This window comes from Helianthus annuus, chromosome 3, assembly GCF_002127325.2.
Source record: "Helianthus annuus cultivar XRQ/B chromosome 3, HanXRQr2.0-SUNRISE, whole genome shotgun sequence".
Taxonomy (NCBI): Eukaryota; Viridiplantae; Streptophyta; class Magnoliopsida; order Asterales; family Asteraceae; genus Helianthus; species Helianthus annuus.
Genome location: NC_035435.2, coordinates 141,985,621 through 142,005,097, shown reverse-complemented (window position 1 = coordinate 142,005,097; position 19,477 = coordinate 141,985,621). Strand labels below are relative to the sequence as shown.

The 19,477-nt window shown below is 37.8% G+C and overlaps 1 protein-coding gene and 1 long non-coding RNA gene across 2 annotated transcripts; one reads left to right on the top strand and one right to left on the bottom strand.

Annotated features, from left to right (window-relative positions):
• On the bottom strand, positions 1-3,886 carry LOC110929800 (protein TRIGALACTOSYLDIACYLGLYCEROL 3, chloroplastic). The gene is made up of 10 exons (XM_022172982.2): positions 3,473-3,886; positions 2,831-2,947; positions 2,632-2,727; positions 2,468-2,545; positions 2,302-2,363; positions 2,157-2,232; positions 1,793-1,900; positions 1,506-1,681; positions 1,225-1,309; positions 1-422 (listed from the first exon to the last, which is right to left on the bottom strand). Exons 1-10 carry the CDS (start codon positions 3,659-3,661, stop codon positions 384-386), a joined length of 1,026 nt encoding a protein of 341 aa, XP_022028674.1. The 5' UTR covers positions 3,662-3,886; the 3' UTR covers positions 1-383.
• A 478-nt stretch (positions 3,887-4,364) lies between these two features.
• Positions 4,365-5,203, top strand: LOC110928032. Its single transcript, XR_002586086.2, has 3 exons — positions 4,365-4,559; positions 4,893-4,980; positions 5,171-5,203. It is a non-coding gene; the product is annotated as an uncharacterized LOC110928032 (long non-coding RNA).
• The last annotated feature ends 14,274 nt before the right edge of the window (positions 5,204-19,477 follow it).

Sequence of the window (19,477 nt, the reverse complement as noted above, 5' to 3'; positions counted from 1 at the left end):
GATACTAACCAATAAAACATTCTTATCTAGTTGCTAACGAATTTCTTGTTCTATGACCAATGTTTTGGTCAAGATTTACAGCCCATTAGTGTATTACTTTGAAAAAGAAGCTCAGAACAATATGTTCACAGGGATCTAACTATACTGAACCACAAAAAAAAAAAAAAAAAAAAAAAGAATAACATTATATCCCAAACCTTATTGGCTCGGTCCTCACTGAAGCCTCAAACGTGTGTAAAAGCTCGGTTTCTGGTCAAATGGATATCTAATCGGGTCCAGTTTCTGACCCGTTTACGGATCCATTGAGATTCTTCAAAGCTCCTCTTCAAGAATTCCAAAGATGAAGAAAAAGTATGTAATAACCATGATCTTTGCATTTGAGCTTAGTACCTAATAGGCCCATCCAAGTTCCCGGAGGCAAACTGATAAACCACACAGCAAATTAGCAGCATCATAATAAAGGTTTGCCGGAAAAAATCCCACTTTAACATAAATAAAAAAGGATTTTGAATACGAATCCAAAGAAGGTGTTGGGGAATTTAGAAATCAGCGGATAATCAGAGAGGCGTGTGATCACTTTCAGATCAAATTATTTCAGTGGTTCTCCCGAATAATTCAATCGGATACAACTCTGAATTCGAGAACAAGAACTAGACTACTAGTATGTGTGTGATGCAAATTCGTATGAACCAGGAATGTCACCAAAGAAGTAAATTCGAATTTGGGGATTAGTTTGCAGATAACAGCCAAAGGGACGGGTGTGGCCCCCTTGGAACAGGGCTCCACCTGAAGGCTCGGAATTATAACAACTCGAACAAGCGTGCACTCCCGCACCCCCTAACTTGTTCCATGTGTATTATAATTTCCTTTGGTCACCAAGTTAATCCCGATTACACTAAAATATCTATACAGGGAACCACATGGTTTATCCCTAGCGGGTCAAATTAAGCTAGTGGTGTCAATTTCGACTCAATTACTTATGAATGAGTCAATATGGGTCATGCTTTATCCCTAGTGGGTCAAATGAAAAAAATAACTAAAAGGCAAACAGGACATATAGGTTGAATGAGCTGAAAGTTGCCCCAAGTGTATTCTAAATGTGCCTCCTAAACGTTTTATGCCGAAAATACGTGTGGATTAACCTGACCCGTAACAAGGGACAAATGGGTTTCTCCTTTTGTCCAGTAACTACACTAATTGCTAATATGAAAATACAAAATTTACCTGTTGAACAATTGGATTTGTAGATGAAGTGAATTCATGAGTCAATCCTTGCCAGACGACCTTTCCCTCATGAAGAAACACCAACCTGAAAACACAATACCATTCAACAAAAATCAAGAAACTAGAAACAAATCATACACATTATTTAATTTACTAAGGTCATTTAAAATTTAACATTTGACATTTTCAGTTTTTCATCTTGTTTATATGATTGTGGGTCTCTTTATTTGGCGTAATTGTGATTAAGAATAAAAAAAGAAATTATACAAACAAATGGCAACCTGTCAACAGCTCTTCTAATGGTACTGTGTTGGTGAGTCACAACAACATAAGATGCAATCTTTCCAGGATTCCCTAGTGCATCTTCACCTTTGCAATGAACGGACCGGATCAAATCTTCAACTACAGTAGACGCAATTGGATCAAGTCCCGCAGTTGGTTCATCATACAAAAGCACCTGTTCATGATTGCCGCAGCACAACATAACAATTACACCCAACACATCAAGAATATTAAAGGACAAAAAGGAAGATCAAATAGTCATATAAACGGGCACTATTATATATACCTCTGGTTCGATTGTATTATTTTTTGTATCATATATTATAGATCGAGCTAAAGCGACTCTTTTTTTCATTCCACCAGACAACTCAGATGGCATCCGATCCTCAACTTCCTGCCAAAAAGGTCAATTAAGTTTAGAAGAAATCAGAGATCAGCCAATAGTGACAGTTGTCAATTCATTAATCAAATCATAGTAGACTACTTATCAAGTCAAGAATCTAACACATAAGATAATCATTCTGGCGATCGAATAAACAAAAAAGAAACTAATCGTTAGCGTGTTTTGCCCCGCTACATAAATTTATAAAAAAAACACAAAAAAAGGTTAAAATTTAACAGAATTTTTAATGATGTTTCCTTTAACTCACCTTTAATCCAACTGCAGCCAATGTTTCTGCAACAAGTTCTTTAATTTTATCCTCGGGCATTCTTGAATGCTCATACCTATTACATTCAACGAAGAAATTACATATAAGAAATGATGAATGCTCATACCTAGTACAGGGAACTTACAAAAGAAAACCAACATTCTCCCGAACCGTTAAAGAATCAAAAAGCGCTGCACTTTGAAACACCTGATCATCGAAAAGATAATAATTATTATGTAATTTATCACCAAACAAACAAAACACCAAAAAAATTCTTTACAAAACTGTTGAGTAGGTGGATAACACCTCACCAGGCCAATTCGAAGGCCGTGCATATCATCATCGCTTATTAATCCATGTCTTTTTCGTCCTCGAATGTAAACTTCCCCCTGCTCAAATGCAAAAACTGCCTTATAATTTAAAAAAAAAAAAATCAACAAAGTTGGATGACTATTTCAAAAGACCATTTAAATACCTTATCTGGAGTAAGGAGCCCTGCAATGATCTTTAAAATGGTAGATTTTCCGGTGCCAGAAGGCCCGATTATTCCAACGGCTTCTCCATGCTTGATCTAACAAGTTATACCACAAATCAACACAAAAGTTAATGTATTACACATAGAAATATGTAAGTGTTCTCTTCCTGAAATTTATGCAGAAAGTTTAAACCTTTACCTTAAAATTTACGCCTCTTAATATGTGTTTCTCCCCGAATGACTTGTAAACATCTTTACACTCAATAAGCACATCTGTCTCCTCTGAACCTTCTGTAAACAAATTTACAGAAGAATCCTATCACACACAAACAAACAAAAAGTTACCATTTTGCATCTAATAATCCCCAAATTCAATTTTTTTGTGTGAAAATAGCTAAGCAGTTAAAGCGGTCCAAAATCGAATAGCGGTCAAGGTCCGCTATATGATATATAGGTTATAGCGGTGATATAGATAAGAGAAATTATATTCATCACTATAAAAAGTCTAATACATCGAAATAGAAGGCAAACGCGCAACAAGCTGCACCGCTAGCTCGTTTTGAATAACAAAACCATATCTTTTAAAAACTACATTCATACGGGGTCATAACATTATCGTACATGACCAGTTGGACTCACTCAACTAAGAAGCTCCACAGCCTCGCATGAATAATCAATTATAAGCAGAATAAGCAAATAAGCAAATAATCAATTTATAAATATTTTCTAGTAAACAAACTCAACATTGCAATAAAAACAAGCACTAAATCATCACATAAAAAAACCTCTATGAATCATTGAATTAAACACACACATAAATAAGAGCATTGGGAATTCATACTTGAATTTTGGAAGAACTAAACTCATCAGCAGGCTTTAAATTATGTGGAGCAACACTGCAACAAACAGGTCCCCTTGCATTGATGGAAAGAGTAACAATCTTTTTACCAGATTTACAATACCCAGATGAGGGATTAGATACATTCCGCCAATTTAGAGTGGAAACAGAAGAACCCACCAACGAATTCATGTTTGGGGGAATTAAATTAACTCAAATTGACGGAATTGGAGAGTGCCCAGATGGAATTGAGGGTTCGGAATCATGAGAGATTTGTTGGGGAAGAAAAGAATAAAGAGTAAAGAAGGATTGGGAGTTAGAATGTTTGGATGTTCGAATATTCTGAATTCAGGTTGTTTGGTGATGAAAGTTTGAAAGGATGATGCGAAGAAGGCGTCTCTGTTACCCAGCCATATTTCACCTCACTAAAATTTACATCAAAAACTAAGCTATCCAAACTGCTCGACGATCAAGCGATCGTTCGAAAAATGCTCGTTCGATTCCCGCTCAGTTTATAAATGAGCCGCTTAGATCGGTTCGATTCAAATTCAATCCAAGCATGAGCAAAGGTCCGCTCGCTCGTCGATCGCTCAGTTTCGCTCGAATTATTTTTATTAAATAATTAATATCTATCTACTGTACTAAAACAATATATCTTAGCCACATGACATATTCTTAGACAACCATTTTGATGATGTGGATACCCTCTTAGGCCAAAGAATTAATCTTTGGGCGGCAATCCTTTTCCCTCACGCGTACTCTACAATCATTCTATTCTAAATCCTATTAAACCCTAATTTCATTCCTTTATCTACGCTTCTTTTCTCTCTGGTTCTTTATCTAAACGTCTCACAATTTTTCAAATCCATCTCTAATAGAACCCTAATTAGCTGTTCCTTTCCGATCGTTCCTAAAACCCTAATTTGGTTATGTGTATAAATTTGCAGGATTCATGGGAGCAATGAATTCTCTCTGGTTCTTTCTATAAACATCTCTTGCTGCTGGATCCCTTATTATGTTGATTTCCTGGGCTACAAAAGTTGCTGAAGCACCTAATACTGATATGGAGTTCTGGAAATCTTTGTTCCCTGTAAGTAAAGTTAGGGTTTTTAGGGTTTAATTTTGTTATATATATGTTTTTTATATGGGGTTTGTGAAATTTTGTGTTTTTATACATGGGTTTTGTTTAAGGAATTATATCCAATTTTGGGTTTGTAAAATTTTGTGTTTTATACATGGGTTTTGTATAAAGATTGATGTTCAATATGGGTTTTGTGAAATTTTGTGTTTTTATACATGGGTTTTGTTTAAAGATTGCTTTCTAATTTATGTCCAATATTGGCTTTATTTAAAGATTGATATCTTATCTGGGTTTTAAGTAATTCTGGGTGTGTTTCTGAATCTTGAATTTTGATGTGTTTAGGTTGTATTGGCTCATAAAATTGGTCATGTAGCAGCAACTGTGAGTATGTCAAAGCTTGCTGTTTCTTTCACACACATAATCAAAAGTGGTGAGCCTGCTTTCAGTGTTCTGGTTTCGAGGTTCATTTTGGGCGATTCAATGTACAGTAGACTATGGTGATTCAATTCGATTACAAACCCTAATTCAAAGATTTCCTTTTATTCAATATTTGTTTTCTTTTTTTATTAGTTTTCTTATTTCAAATCTATATAATATGGTTCTGTATTTTATTCTATTAGTGTTCATCGAGATTATGCTATAGAAGTTGATAGTTTGGTTGTTTATCTTGATTTTGATGAGAACTCAATACGGAACATGTTAGTGGGTCGGGTTCAATCCATATAGGAGGTTATTTGATTGACTTTCCATGTGGGTACCATGATTCTCTATATTAATGATTCGGCTTGTGTCACACCCCCAAAATCCACACGCGGAGTACCACCGCTAGGAGGCGTGACATGACCAGGATCAAGCCACCAATCATATAGAACGATACATATAGTAAAAGTAATTGTCATTTAAACCAAACCAAATCCATATGAAAGGTGTTCCAAATCATAAGTAAGTTATCATTGTTTAGCGGAAGCGTATAAATAAAACCCATCGTAAATAAGTATCAAGTATCATAAGTGTTTAACAAGATAATCACGATCCAAGCCCACAACGACCAGCTTCTCCCTGTGCAAGCTCCATGTATCTAACGACCTGCAAGGCATGTAACAGATGATCAACAACTAGTTGAGCGAGTTCACAGTAAACAGTTCAATAATAGTATAGTGTGAGTAGTAGTATGTTCGTTCGTTATGTCATGTATCGTATTAGTTTCCATCGCGGCCTCCCAGACAGGTATGCGAAGATATTAGGGGATGTTCATCCCGAGTATTCTAGACTAGGTTTATCTGTATCGCGGCCTACCAGGCAGGTGTGCGAAGATTAGTAAATTTCAGTTCGCGGCCTTCCAAAGGCAGGTGTGCGAAGTCAGTCATAATATCGCGGCCAACCCTTGGCAGGTGTGCGAAGATCAGTTCAATAAGTGTTACTAGTCTAGTCGTAGTTCTATCAGCGGAGTATGTACAATAGTTCATCAAATCCCATTCCCACCCGGGAACCCCATGCCTTGGCTGTGTGAACTCACCTTGGTTTGCTCGGTATGCTATGCTCTAGGGTTTATCAAACTTCTAAGTCCGTTACACACGACCTAGGATATGTTGCATATGATACGATGTAAGTGTTTGCATCAAATTAGGGTTTGCAAATCATTGATAATCAAGTAACTGTGTGTTGTGTGCTTATTGTGTACATGATGATACCACATAGAATGTTCACACATGCAGGATCATACAGTTGCATTCAATATCATACAATCATTTACATAGAACCATGCATCATGTAAGCAGTCAATCCTATTCACATAATTCATGCGTAGCGTCCCTGATTTCACGGTTTAATCTTACGTGGATATTAATCTAGTGGCCACTGTTAACATACTTTATACATTTAACAGTGTAAATAACTTCACATGTTTAACGAAGTCAGGGAATCAAAGTGTCATACACAGCTTAACAGAATTAACGTTATATATCATGCAGCTCGTTGTTTCAAATTGATCATTACACAACATCAGATAGGGCCTTGCCCTTCATAAAGCTCAGACAAGTGTGGGGGGGTTTCCCCTGTTTGAAAGTCGGACTAGAGGGTTGGGGGTTTAAAACTCAGACAACTTACTTCCCATATGTAAAACTCGGACCCTAGGGTTTCTCCATTCAAAACTCGGACAAGAGAAACCTTGATAAAACTCGGACCATGTGAGGATGGGTTAAAAAAACTCGGACATGGGGGAGAGGTTAAAAACTCGGACCCCTCACCCATTCCTTAACAAAGTCGGACCTTGTGTTTTGGAGCCAAAGCTCGGACCGCATTCAAGCACTAAAGCTCAGACATCTTGTATATTACTTAATGGTCGGACTTGATATCATTTCCAAAAGTCGGACAGGTTAATCACATTAATAAATTCAGACCATAGTGTTTGTATAGCAAAAAGATCGGACCCTTGATGTTTTTATATAAACTCGGACATCCTTAATGGAGAGAAGCTCGGACATCACAACACTAAACAATCTTCGGACCTTTTGCTTAAAGAAAGTCGGACAAGGTGGGCTCAAGAAACTCGGACCATGCACCTCATTAACAAGCTCGGACCTTCTAAAGGTCACAAAAGTCGGACATTCAAGTTGTGATAAAACTCAGACACATAAATCCAAAACTCAGACATTCTCATTCATGCACAAAAACTCAGACGACTAAACAAACATACGAACGTTTCTGTTCATTCATCGAGATTGTATCAGTTACGTGTTCATATTATCAAGACTAGGAAACCCTAATTACATACCTGTACAGTAGTAAACAAATCAACAGTCAATCATTCTTACATATCACGATTCTAAATTGTCAAGCAATCGATTGTACGACTAATCACAGCATTATCACAATTATCCAGAATCAAATCAAAATCACAGAAGTATCATATGAGAGCTAGGGTTTTAACATCAATCAATCAATCAACAATTAACATCAAACAATGATTAAACAATTACCTTGATTGATTCTAAATGGATTGGAAGATTAAACTTGTTGCAAGAGACTTGTGAATCCAAGAATGATGAGAAGATGGTTGTAGAGAGGATTAGAGAATATGAGGGTACGTGTTTTGATTCTTGTGATGATTAGTGAATGATTAGGGAAGAAGATTAGGGTTAAGTATCATATAAGTTTCACTAATTACCCTCTACCTCCCTAAGTATCATATTTTACACATGTACACCATCTCATAACCATTTCCTAGTTTCACCACCAAGTTCATATATTTACCAAGTCTAACTAAATAATAACAAACTATCATGCACAATCACACAATACGATTCATTGCATCAAAACGTATATAATTCCATAGCAATTAATTGTGCAAATAATCAACTAAACAATACAAGAACGTGCAATAAATGCGAAATAGAAATCTTGGAAATTCGAGTTGTCACATTATCCCCAACTTAACAGAAATTTCGTCCCGAAATTTGGTACGCACTCGCTGAGGAAGCTAGGTAAGCTGTATTGTTCACTGGTTTTCCTGGGGTGTCACATCATCCCCCCGTTGATTTGGAATTTCGTCCCGAAATTCAGTAGTAGTAGCTTCAGCCTCAGCAGTGGTTGCATTGGTTTCGAATAATTGGGGGTACTTTTCTGTCATCTGGTCTTCGCGTTCCCAGGTGTACTCTGGGCCACGTTTGGAGTTCCAACGAACTCGAACAAGAGGGATTCTCTTGTGTTTGAGGACCTTAACATCCCGGTCCGTGATTTCAACTGGCTCCTCGACGAACTGCAACCGCTCGTCGATAGTGAGTTCCTTAAAAGGAATTATGAGGGTCTCATCTGACAGGCACTTCTTCAGATTCGACACGTGAAATACATTGTGAACTGCACCGAGTTCAGCTGGTAGGTTCAGTCTGTAGGCTACTGGGCCTATTCTTTCAGTGATTTCGAACGGTCCAACATAACGTGGATTGAGTTTGCCTCGTTTACCAAATCGAACCACACCCTTCCAGGGTGAGACTTTAAGTAAAACCCGGTCCCCGACCTGAAATTCCAATGGCTTCCTACGCTTATCCGCGTATGCTTTCTGACGGTCGCGTGCTGCCGCCATGCGTTGTCGTATCTGTGCAATCTTTTCCGTGGCGTCCACTACAATCTCTGGACCCGTAATCTGACTATCCCCCACCTTTGCCCAACAGAGAGGTGACCGGCATTTACGCCCGTACAATGCCTCAAATGGAGCGGCTTGTATGCTGGTGTGATAACTGTTATTGTAAGAGAACTCCACCAAAGGGAGATGCTTTTCCCAGCCGTTGCCGAAATCAATAACACATGCCCGAAGCATGTCTTCAAGGGTTTGGATCGTTCGCTCAGACTGCCCATCCGTCTGAGGATGATACGCTGTGCTCATGTCTAACCGTGAGCCAAAAGATTTGTGCATTGCTTGCCATAGCTCTGACGTGAATCGTGCATCCCGATCCGAAATGATGGATGTGGGCACCCCGTGCCTCGAAACAACTTCTTTAAGATAAATGTCTACGAGAGTGGAGAACTTATCCGTTTCCTTTATAGCCAGAAAGTGTGCAGACTTGGTGAGTCGATCCACAATCACCCATATAGTGTCATTCCCACGCTGGGATCTGGGTAAGCCTGTAACAAAATCCATGGAAATTTCTTCCCATTTCCACTGTGGTATCCTGGGTTGTTGAAGTAGACCCGCTGGTTTCTGATACTCCACTTTGACTTTTGCACATGTCAAACACTTGCCAACGTAAGTTGCTATGTGGGCCTTCATGCTAGGCCACCAATATGTAGTTCTGATGTCGTGATACATTTTATCCGAACCTGGATGTATCAAGTAGCGAGACTTATGAGCTTCATCCATCACAAGTTCTCGTAAACCGCCATATAGTGGGACCCAAATGCGTCCTGTTACATAGTAGGCGCCGTCTTCCTTCTGTTCTAATCGTTGCCTCGAACCACGTAAAGCTTCAGCCTTTACGTTTTCTGGTTTCAATGCTTCCACCTGAGCATCTCGTATTTGTGCAGGAAGACTGGACTGAATAGTGAGCTGCAAGGCTCGTACGCGTCTAGGTAGAGTGTCCTTTCGACTGAGAGCGTCGGCCACAACATTTGCTTTGCCTGGATGATACTTAATAGCGCATTCGTAATCGTTAAGCAGTTCGACCCATCGTCGTTGACGCATGTTCAACTCCGTCTGCTTGAAAATATGCTCGAGACTCCTGTGATCGGTGTAAATAGTGCACTTGGTACCGTACAGGTAGTGTCGCCATATCTTAAGCACAAAAACAACAGCTCCCAGCTCTAAATCGTGCGTCGTGTAGTTCCGTTCATGAACCTTGAGTTGCCGCGAAGCGTAGGCAATAACTTTATCACGCTGCATCAATACACAACCAAGCCCCTGTATCGATGCGTCACAATAGACCACGAAATCATCGGTGCCCTCTGGCAATGAGAGAATAGGTGCACTACAAAGCCTATCCTTTAAGTACTGAAAAGCAGTTTCCTGGGAATCTCCCCAACGGTAGGTGACACCTTTCTGTGTCAGTAGCGTAAGCGGCTGCGCGATCTTCGAAAAGTCTTTAATGAATCGTCTGTAATACCCCGCCAAACCCAAGAATTGGCGTATTTCCGTTGGTGTACGCGGTGCAGGCCAATTCCTGATCGAATCTACCTTGGATGGATCGACATGAATCCCATCCCTGTTCACCACATGGCCTAGAAAGTGGACTTCACGAAGCCATAAGTCGCATTTTGAAAACTTTGCGTACAGTTGTTCCTTTCGAAGAAGTTCCAAGATAAGACGTAAGTGCTGCTCATGTTCCTCCTGACTCTTGGAGTAGATCAGAATGTCGTCGATGAAGACAATGACGAACTTGTCTAGATAGGGTTTGCACACCCTGTTCATAAGATCCATGAAAACTGCCGGCGCGTTCGTAAGCCCAAAGGGCATGACTAGAAACTCGTAGTGACCGTAGCGAGTTCTGAATGCTGTCTTGGAGACGTCCTCACCCCGGACTCTCAGCTGATGATACCCTGACCTTAAATCAATCTTGGAATAGTAACTCGACCCTTGCAACTGGTCAAATAAGTCGTCAATACGAGGAAGAGGATAGCGGTTCTTCACCGTCACTTTGTTGAGTTCACGGTAGTCGATGCACATTCTAAACGTACCGTCTTTCTTCTTCACAAATAACACTGGAGCTCCCCAAGGCGAAGAGCTTGGACGAATAAAGCCCTTTTCCAAAAGCTCTTGTAGCTGTTTAGACAGTTCTTCCAATTCAGTTGGAGCTAATCGATAAGGTGCTCGAGCTATAGGTGCTGCCCCCGGAGCTAGCTCGATTTGAAATTCGACTTGGCGGTGAGGCGGTAAACCGGGTAAATCTTCAGGAAACACCTGAGGAAAGTCACGTACAACTGGAATATCCTCCAGCTTCTTTTCCTTTGCTGATGCGTCAGTGACAAGTGCCAGAATGGCTGTGTGACCCTTTCGTAAACATTTCTGCGCCTTCAAGAAAGAAATGATGCCAACCACGGCACCACTCTTGTCGCCTTGAACTTCGAGAGGTTCTTGACTAGAACGAGGAATACGAATGACCTTTTCCTTGCATAAAATCTCTGCGTGATGCTGGGATAACCAATCCATGCCGATGACGATGTCGAAACTACCCAGAACTATTGGTGTAACGCCCTGCGTTTTCAAACTTCCTACATTTAGAAACCTTACGTGAAATTCTAACTTTGGAAATCTTGTGTTCTTATAACCATTCTTTCATTGTAATCGTTGTAAAATACATAACTTGCTTCGTAAATAAAACTTGTACATTACACTTTTTACCTAGTTAAATCATGTTTTATTTCATATTTCACCTTGTTACAAGTTAGGGGAAACATTGTTGCACATTATTACACAACTTAACTAACAAAATTACTCATTATAATGTTTTAAAAAAAATAAAAAAATAAAGAAATATGGCAGCCCCAATTCAGCAAAATTCAGCCCATATAGTTGGGTTTTGTGGGCTAGTTTCAAGGTGTAACCCCTTCTAAACACTTCTAAAGCCCAACCCATTGAAACCCTAATCCTTCCCCTATAAATACCACTTATAACCAGCCTCCCTACCACTTTTGCAACCCTAAAAACTCACAAAACATCCACCAAACCGTAGCTGAAAGCAAGGGTTCGAGTAGATTGACACCCCTTCACGAAAATGAGCATAACTCACTCAATTCTTATCCGATTCACTCGATTCTTTTTCCTACTTGCTTGTATAATCATGGGGTTCGATTCCTAGACTTCTCCTTGGAGAAATCAGACCTGGAAATGCCCCGAAATAGTCCATAAACTTTCTGTTTGTTTTTATGTTCATCAAAAACTTGTTTAAACCTATGCAACTTGTGTCCAACACATCTCATACCTATGTCCTAATGCTTACAACTTATCCCATGGTTGGTTAAGCTTAAAAACAAGGTTGAGACATTTAAAATCAGAGGATTAAACCTCATAAACTTGGTGTTTTGTTTAGGGTTTTTAACCCACAAGTCATGTCAAACTTTGTCTTTGATACATGAGTGATTATGGAACAACTTGGGTTGTCCAAACATACAATCCTCACATGATTTGATGATTTCTCTTAGTTAGTGTGTATATTTCTTATTCTTTATTGTATGTTCATGACCCTCCTTGGTTGTTTTTTTTTACATCAAGTGTAGTGGTGAACACATAGAGGTGCCTAAATGGAAGACTTGATCTTCCTACCTCCTACATGACTTCTATGACATTTAGAGGTACCAAAATGAAGATTTTAATCTTCTACCTCATGCTTGAACTATTGGACATATATTATATAACCTAAATATATTATTCGAATAATCGAATCTTTGATGATGAACTAGTGTTCATATGTCGGGGTACTAGATTACATCATCCTAGACTATGATAACTTGTCACGATTCTAATGGAACCTTGTTCCATGAAAACATCTAAACTCCTTCGAGTTTCCTAGTGTCAAGAACAAGCATCATATGTACTAAATGATTATTTTCCATGTTATTCTCATATCTTATTTTTATGTTGTTTTAAACACCGAATCTCGACTCTAAACATACTTGAACCTTAACCCTTATACATTCGGACTCTAAATCTCTACTCGTCAACAATTGGATAATCGGAAAACATATGCAAACTTTGTGAGTATACTCGTATTTCCCCCTTTTTACTTTTACCACTTTTGGGGTGTAACATGTTTACCTATTAACTTACACATGAACACTTTGTTAAACACATGAACGTTCCTATAACATGCTTGTATACGTGATGACTTGATACTTTAAACTTGGGTTATTCTTATGTGTTGAACTTATCATTAACTTCGTACGAGCCAAACCTTGACATATGTAGCGCTATAGGATTAACGACCCGCCCGTAAACTTGAGGTTATGTCTTGAGCATATTGCGTTTTCTTGGTTTGATATGTTAGACACATGCCATGTTTAAATGTTTATCTTGAATCACATGCTTGCTATGAGGAATTGTTCAAACTTATCTTTTGCTATGTACGTATCAAACTTGTATACTCGCCTTTGCTTTTGCATTGAATTATTTTAAACATGTTACAGGTTGATGAGGACGATGCTAAGAAAAGAGATAGCGTTGATGCCTAGATACACATATAGACGTTAGGGTTTAAAATGTTGTATCAAAATTTTGTTATGTTATCATGTTGTTTTGTTAAACTTGTCGTATTTGAATTTCTTGTAATGTTGACTATTTGAAGTTATGAAATGAAATGAAATTTGGATTTTCTAAATTATTGTCACAAATAGCGTTATGATGTCTCGAGCAATCTTCACACTTCGTCTCATCCCGATGTTTCCGCCATTGGTTGGGGTGTGACAGATTGGTATCAGAGCCATAACTATAGGGAATTAGGAAAAGTAGGAATGCTTTAGCCTAGTCTATAGTTTTAGAACCTTATTCGTATGCTTTGCTTGGACTACTACATGATACTTTATTTGTTACTTATTTATGCTCTTTTAAACATGTATGTTACTCATGTGTAATATTCGACATGTTATTCTTATGCATTAATGCTTGTTTTATTATGTGTTAACACTTGTTTCGTTGTTCGATTCTTTATGTGTTATTCTTGACATATTTCTCTATGTGTTAATACTTGTTTTATTTCATTATTTAAGTATCATCCTTGATATGCTTTCTTATGTGTTTATACTTGTTTGTGTATCTCCTTCGACATACACTTCCCTCATGCATTTTACTCGATTATTCTAAATCCGACAACACTCATATTGTACAAATGAGACGAATTCACCAAAATAGGCGTGAAACCCACAATTTGGTGAACGACTCTCAATCTACCTATTCTTTTTTTACACGAGATATCGCGATTAAGCTAGGAGTGAAATCCACATCTTAATGGTAAATCTCAAATTTCAAGTTCTAGTGGACCCTCGTCAACACGTCGAAATTAAATTTTGACCCGACGAGTACCAACCACACTTAGGATACGAAATCGTCAAGTTAGGGGTGAAACCCGCACCTTGTCGACTAGTTCCACTCCTTGGCATTTTTTTCATAAATCCCGCCAAGTCTCGAAATTTCGATTGATTTGGGACATGTAGTAACCGGAAGGGTAAATACCGTTAACCGACTTGTCGGCGAGAGTATTTTACCTATTAGGCCAAAACATGCTCCTCAAATTCAAAAGACTTTTCGACCACTTTGGTTAGTCAAAGTTCCGTTTTGGAACACTCCAAACTTTGGTCAAACATGTGTTTCTATTGTTCATTTTATAAGATGCAATCTTTCAACCTCGAGTTTACCTTTGATTTCTCTTTTCACACGCACAACATATCGAACCTTTTCGATACATTTATATATGCATGATTTTCATATAATTTAAATTCATATTCCTTGTAACAACTAGTGGAGAGGTATCATCGAGATTGGAGTGACTTCCTTAGCTTGACGATTGACTCCACCCCTCTTCCCTTAAAACGACCTCACCAACGAGTTAGGGGTGATTCCCTTACTTAGGTGACCGTTACCCAAAACTTCTCTTTCAAAATATTTTATTATGCAAACCCGATCATGTTTTATACCTAAATCATTTATCATTATTCAAAATACCTACTTATACCGATTTCAAAATACATTGTTTATCAAACGTACTTCTTATTCTACCATCCATTTTCACTCAAATCATATACACAAGATTCTTAATCATGTCTTTACCGTTTTACTACATGAATTTCCAAACCTTACGAAATGCTACCTATCAATTTAATCGGTCTAATGAATCTCTTGCCCATGAACTTCACATCTGATTTATTAACTGAAACACGTTCACATTATATCATCATACTAGAGACTTCCACTCTTAATCGAAATCAAACTAACCTTTCTCAATTACTTATAAGACCTCATAGATGTTATATGACCGTTTACCAAATACTCTTTCCAACATCAATAAATCCTTTGTTAAAATTATTTTTAAACAATCACTAAGTTCTTTTACTAAATTTCTTTTCTTTTCTAAGGGTCGACGTTTTCACAAGAACTTTCAAGGTCCAAAATTTTCATGTTTTGATGCAAATGAAACAAACCCGTTATTATAAAAAAAAAAAAAAAAAAAAAAAAAAAAAAACCTTCTCTACAACGCTTAACTCGTCATCCAAATTTCAAAACACGTGGGCTAGAAGACTTCATGGGGACCGACAATTTTCAACATACGTGAACTCCTTTTTTTTTAAACAAAAGTAGCATTTCAATCATTACAAAATACGTTAAGCATGACCAATGAGTACTTTATGTTCCTTTGCATATACAAACAATATTCTACCTTTCAAACCAAGCTCAATCTAATTTTGATTCGACAAACTCAACGTTTTGTTTAAACAACTATACATGCACATCATCATACACATTTTAGTCGATATCTCGCGATAACATCATTTATATCGTTCGTATCTACATACTTAACCTTTTTTTTTTCTCTACAATGTCTCAACGTACACCATATACGCAATATTTATTTTTCATACCTACACCTATGTTCATACGTTTTATGCTTGTACTCATACACATACTACTTATACGTTTTACGCTTCTGCTTATACACATACTACTTACACGTTTTATGTTTATGCTCATACATACATGCGTATTCATACTTAAACTTATGCTCATACTTTCATCCTTACTCATGGTTCATACATTCGTACCTATACGCGAGCGTAACCTGAGGGATTCGCTTGCGTGGGTCCCACACATACTTAAACATGGACTTGCTTATATACTATATTCTTGTACGTACACATTCTAAACTTTTTATGTATACCCTGATTCATACACAACTAGTACAAGCTATGCGGACCATGCGACGATCAAAATAATCACGGGTGCACACGGGATTATAGTGATAGGCGTATGAGAACCATAGAGTGTACTACTGTGTATGGTAAGACACGGAACGTAACATGACCCCAAGTAACGAAACGGACGTAATGTGGTTAAAACATGGTGGATACGCCGCTGGTACTTCCTATATATAAGTGTTTTCACCATGTTACCAAACTTTCGTAAAACGTGCCATGAGAAATTCAGTGTGTTGCAGACCTTTCGGACCTAATACAACTTCACGCAACTCACAAACGCATTATATCCGATTATTCATGACGAGACTTCATCCTTAACACACTACGTTCATCTATCCAACACTTATGCTATTCACATACTTGTACTCTTTAAGAGTCATTCGTTCATTCTATACTCGTATTATTTTATACAAAACTCGTTCGCAATCCAGCTTGTTTAAACATTTGAGTCCTAACTTACCTCGTTACCTATAAAATAGCCTCCCTATTCTTGATTCTTGTGAAACTATACTTAGTATACCTCTATTGCTTTATTTAAAGTAACAAACCTTTTCGTTCCTCTCAATAAACAGGTTTTACGAAAGTATGATTTTTTTTATACTATCCTTAAAAACTTCCCCTTGCAAATCTACCTTGACGTTCTCCAAAATTTGGTACTTTTCAAAACTTTCAAACTTCCCAAGTTTCAATTCTTAATGATCACCTTTATGCCAAAAACTCTTTCAAGCCTTCCTCTTGAATAAATTTCGGGACGAAATTTCCTAAAGGAGGGGAGACTGTAACGCCCTGCGTTTTCAAACTTCCTACATTTAGAAACCTTACGTGAAATTCTAACTTTGGAAATCTTGTGTTCTTATAACCATTCTTTCATTGTAATCGTTGTAAAATACATAACTTGCTTCGTAAATAAAACTTGTACATTACACTTTTTACCTAGTTAAATCATGTTTTATTTCATATTTCACCTTGTTACAAGTTAGGGGAAACATTGTTGCACATTATTACACAACTTAACTAACAAAATTACTCATTATAATGTTTTAAAAAAAATAAAAAAATAAAGAAATATGGCAGCCCCAATTCAGCAAAATTCAGCCCATATAGTTGGGTTTTGTGGGCTAGTTTCAAGGTGTAACCCCTTCTAAACACTTCTAAAGCCCAACCCATTGAAACCCTAATCCTTCCCCTATAAATACCACTTATAACCAGCCTCCCTACCACTTTTGCAACCCTAAAAACTCACAAAACATCCACCAAACCGTAGCTGAAAGCAAGGGTTCGAGTAGATTGACACCCCTTCACGAAAATGAGCATAACTCACTCAATTCTTATCCGATTCACTCGATTCTTTTTCCTACTTGCTTGTATAATCATGGGGTTCGATTCCTAGACTTCTCCTTGGAGAAATCAGACCTGGAAATGCCCCGAAATAGTCCATAAACTTTCTGTTTGTTTTTATGTTCATCAAAAACTTGTTTAAACCTATGCAACTTGTGTCCAACACATCTCATACCTATGTCCTAATGCTTACAACTTATCCCATGGTTGGTTAAGCTTAAAAACAAGGTTGAGACATTTAAAATCAGAGGATTAAACCTCATAAACTTGGTGTTTTGTTTAGGGTTTTTAACCCACAAGTCATGTCAAACTTTGTCTTTGATACATGAGTGATTATGGAACAACTTGGGTTGTCCAAACATACAATCCTCACATGATTTGATGATTTCTCTTAGTTAGTGTGTATATTTCTTATTCTTTATTGTATGTTCATGACCCTCCTTGGTTGTTTTTTTTTACATCAAGTGTAGTGGTGAACACATAGAGGTGCCTAAATGGAAGACTTGATCTTCCTACCTCCTACATGACTTCTATGACATTTAGAGGTACCAAAATGAAGATTTTAATCTTCTACCTCATGCTTGAACTATTGGACATATATTATATAACCTAAATATATTATTCGAATAATCGAATCTTTGATGATGAACTAGTGTTCATATGTCGGGGTACTAGATTACATCATCCTAGACTATGATAACTTGTCACGATTCTAATGGAACCTTGTTCCATGAAAACATCTAAACTCCTTCGAGTTTCCTAGTGTCAAGAACAAGCATCATATGTACTAAATGATTATTTTCCATGTTATTCTCATATCTTATTTTTATGTTGTTTTAAACACCGAATCTCGACTCTAAACATACTTGAACCTTAACCCTTATACATTCGGACTCTAAATCTCTACTCGTCAACAATTGGATAATCGGAAAACATATGCAAACTTTGTGAGTATACTCGTATTTCCCCCTTTTTACTTTTACCACTTTTGGGGTGTAACATGTTTACCTATTAACTTACACATGAACACTTTGTTAAACACATGAACGTTCCTATAACATGCTTGTATACGTGATGACTTGATACTTTAAACTTGGGTTATTCTTATGTGTTGAACTTATCATTAACTTCGTACGAGCCAAACCTTGACATATGTAGCGCTATAGGATTAACGACCCGCCCGTAAACTTGAGGTTATGTCTTGAGCATATTGCGTTTTCTTGGTTTGATATGTTAGACACATGCCATGTTTAAATGTTTATCTTGAATCACATGCTTGCTATGAGGAATTGTTCAAACTTATCTTTTGCTATGTACGTATCAAACTTGTATACTCGCCTTTGCTTTTGCATTGAATTATTTTAAACATGTTACAGGTTGATGAGGACGATGCTAAGAAAAGAGATAGCGTTGATGCCTAGATACACATATAGACGTTAGGGTTTAAAATGTTGTATCAAAATTTTGTTATGTTATCATGTTGTTTTGTTAAACTTGTCGTATTTGAATTTCTTGTAATGTTGACTATTTGAAGTTATGAAATGAAATGAAATTTGGATTTTCTAAATTATTGTCACAAATAGCGTTATGATGTCTCGAGCAATCTTCACACTTCGTCTCATCCCGATGTTTCCGCCATTGGTTGGGGTGTGACAATTGGAATAAGATCAATCGAGAAGGCCTGGCCCGCTAGAACGATGTTACAACCCTTGACTACATGCGTGGCTTCTACACTCTTACCATTTGCTAACTCTACGACATGTTTGGTGTTTAGGGGTGTTGGTGTACGTTTTAACAATTTACTCATTTTCAAGGACATATAACTTGTGTCAGCACCCGAATCAAATAAGACAGTAACATAAATATCGTCGAGAAGAAACTTACCCATAACCACATTGGGATCATTCATTGCGTCGCCCCGACCCAGCACAAAAGCACGACCCCGAGCTTCGTTGCCATTGTTGTTGTTGTTTCCCCCGTTGTTGTTGTTCCCGTTGCCCTGGTTATTGTTGTTGTTGCGATTCTGGTTCTGGTTCAATTGAGGGCAATCACGTTTGTAGTGGCCTTCAGCCCCACACTGGAAACATCCCCGGTTTCCACGCTGTGGCTGCTGGTGCTGGTTCTGTGGAGCTGGCGGTGGGAGTTGCTGGTTCTGATTTGCTGGCCGTGAGCTTCTACAATCCTTAGCCTCATGACCCATC

Bases quoted from the DNA above. Each gene is read 5' to 3' on its own strand.
- LOC110929800 (XM_022172982.2), bottom strand. From the start codon at position 3,661: ATGAATTCGTTGGTGGGTTCTTCTGTTTCCACTCTAAATTGGCGGAAT. The intron at 2,728-2,830 runs GTAAAGGTTTAA...ATAACTTGTTAG, and splicing joins TAAGAGGCGTAAATTTTAAG to ATCAAGCATGGAGAAGCCGT. The intron at 2,233-2,301 runs GTAAGTTCCCTG...TGAATGTAATAG, and splicing joins GAGAATGTTGGTTTTCTTTT to GTATGAGCATTCAAGAATGC.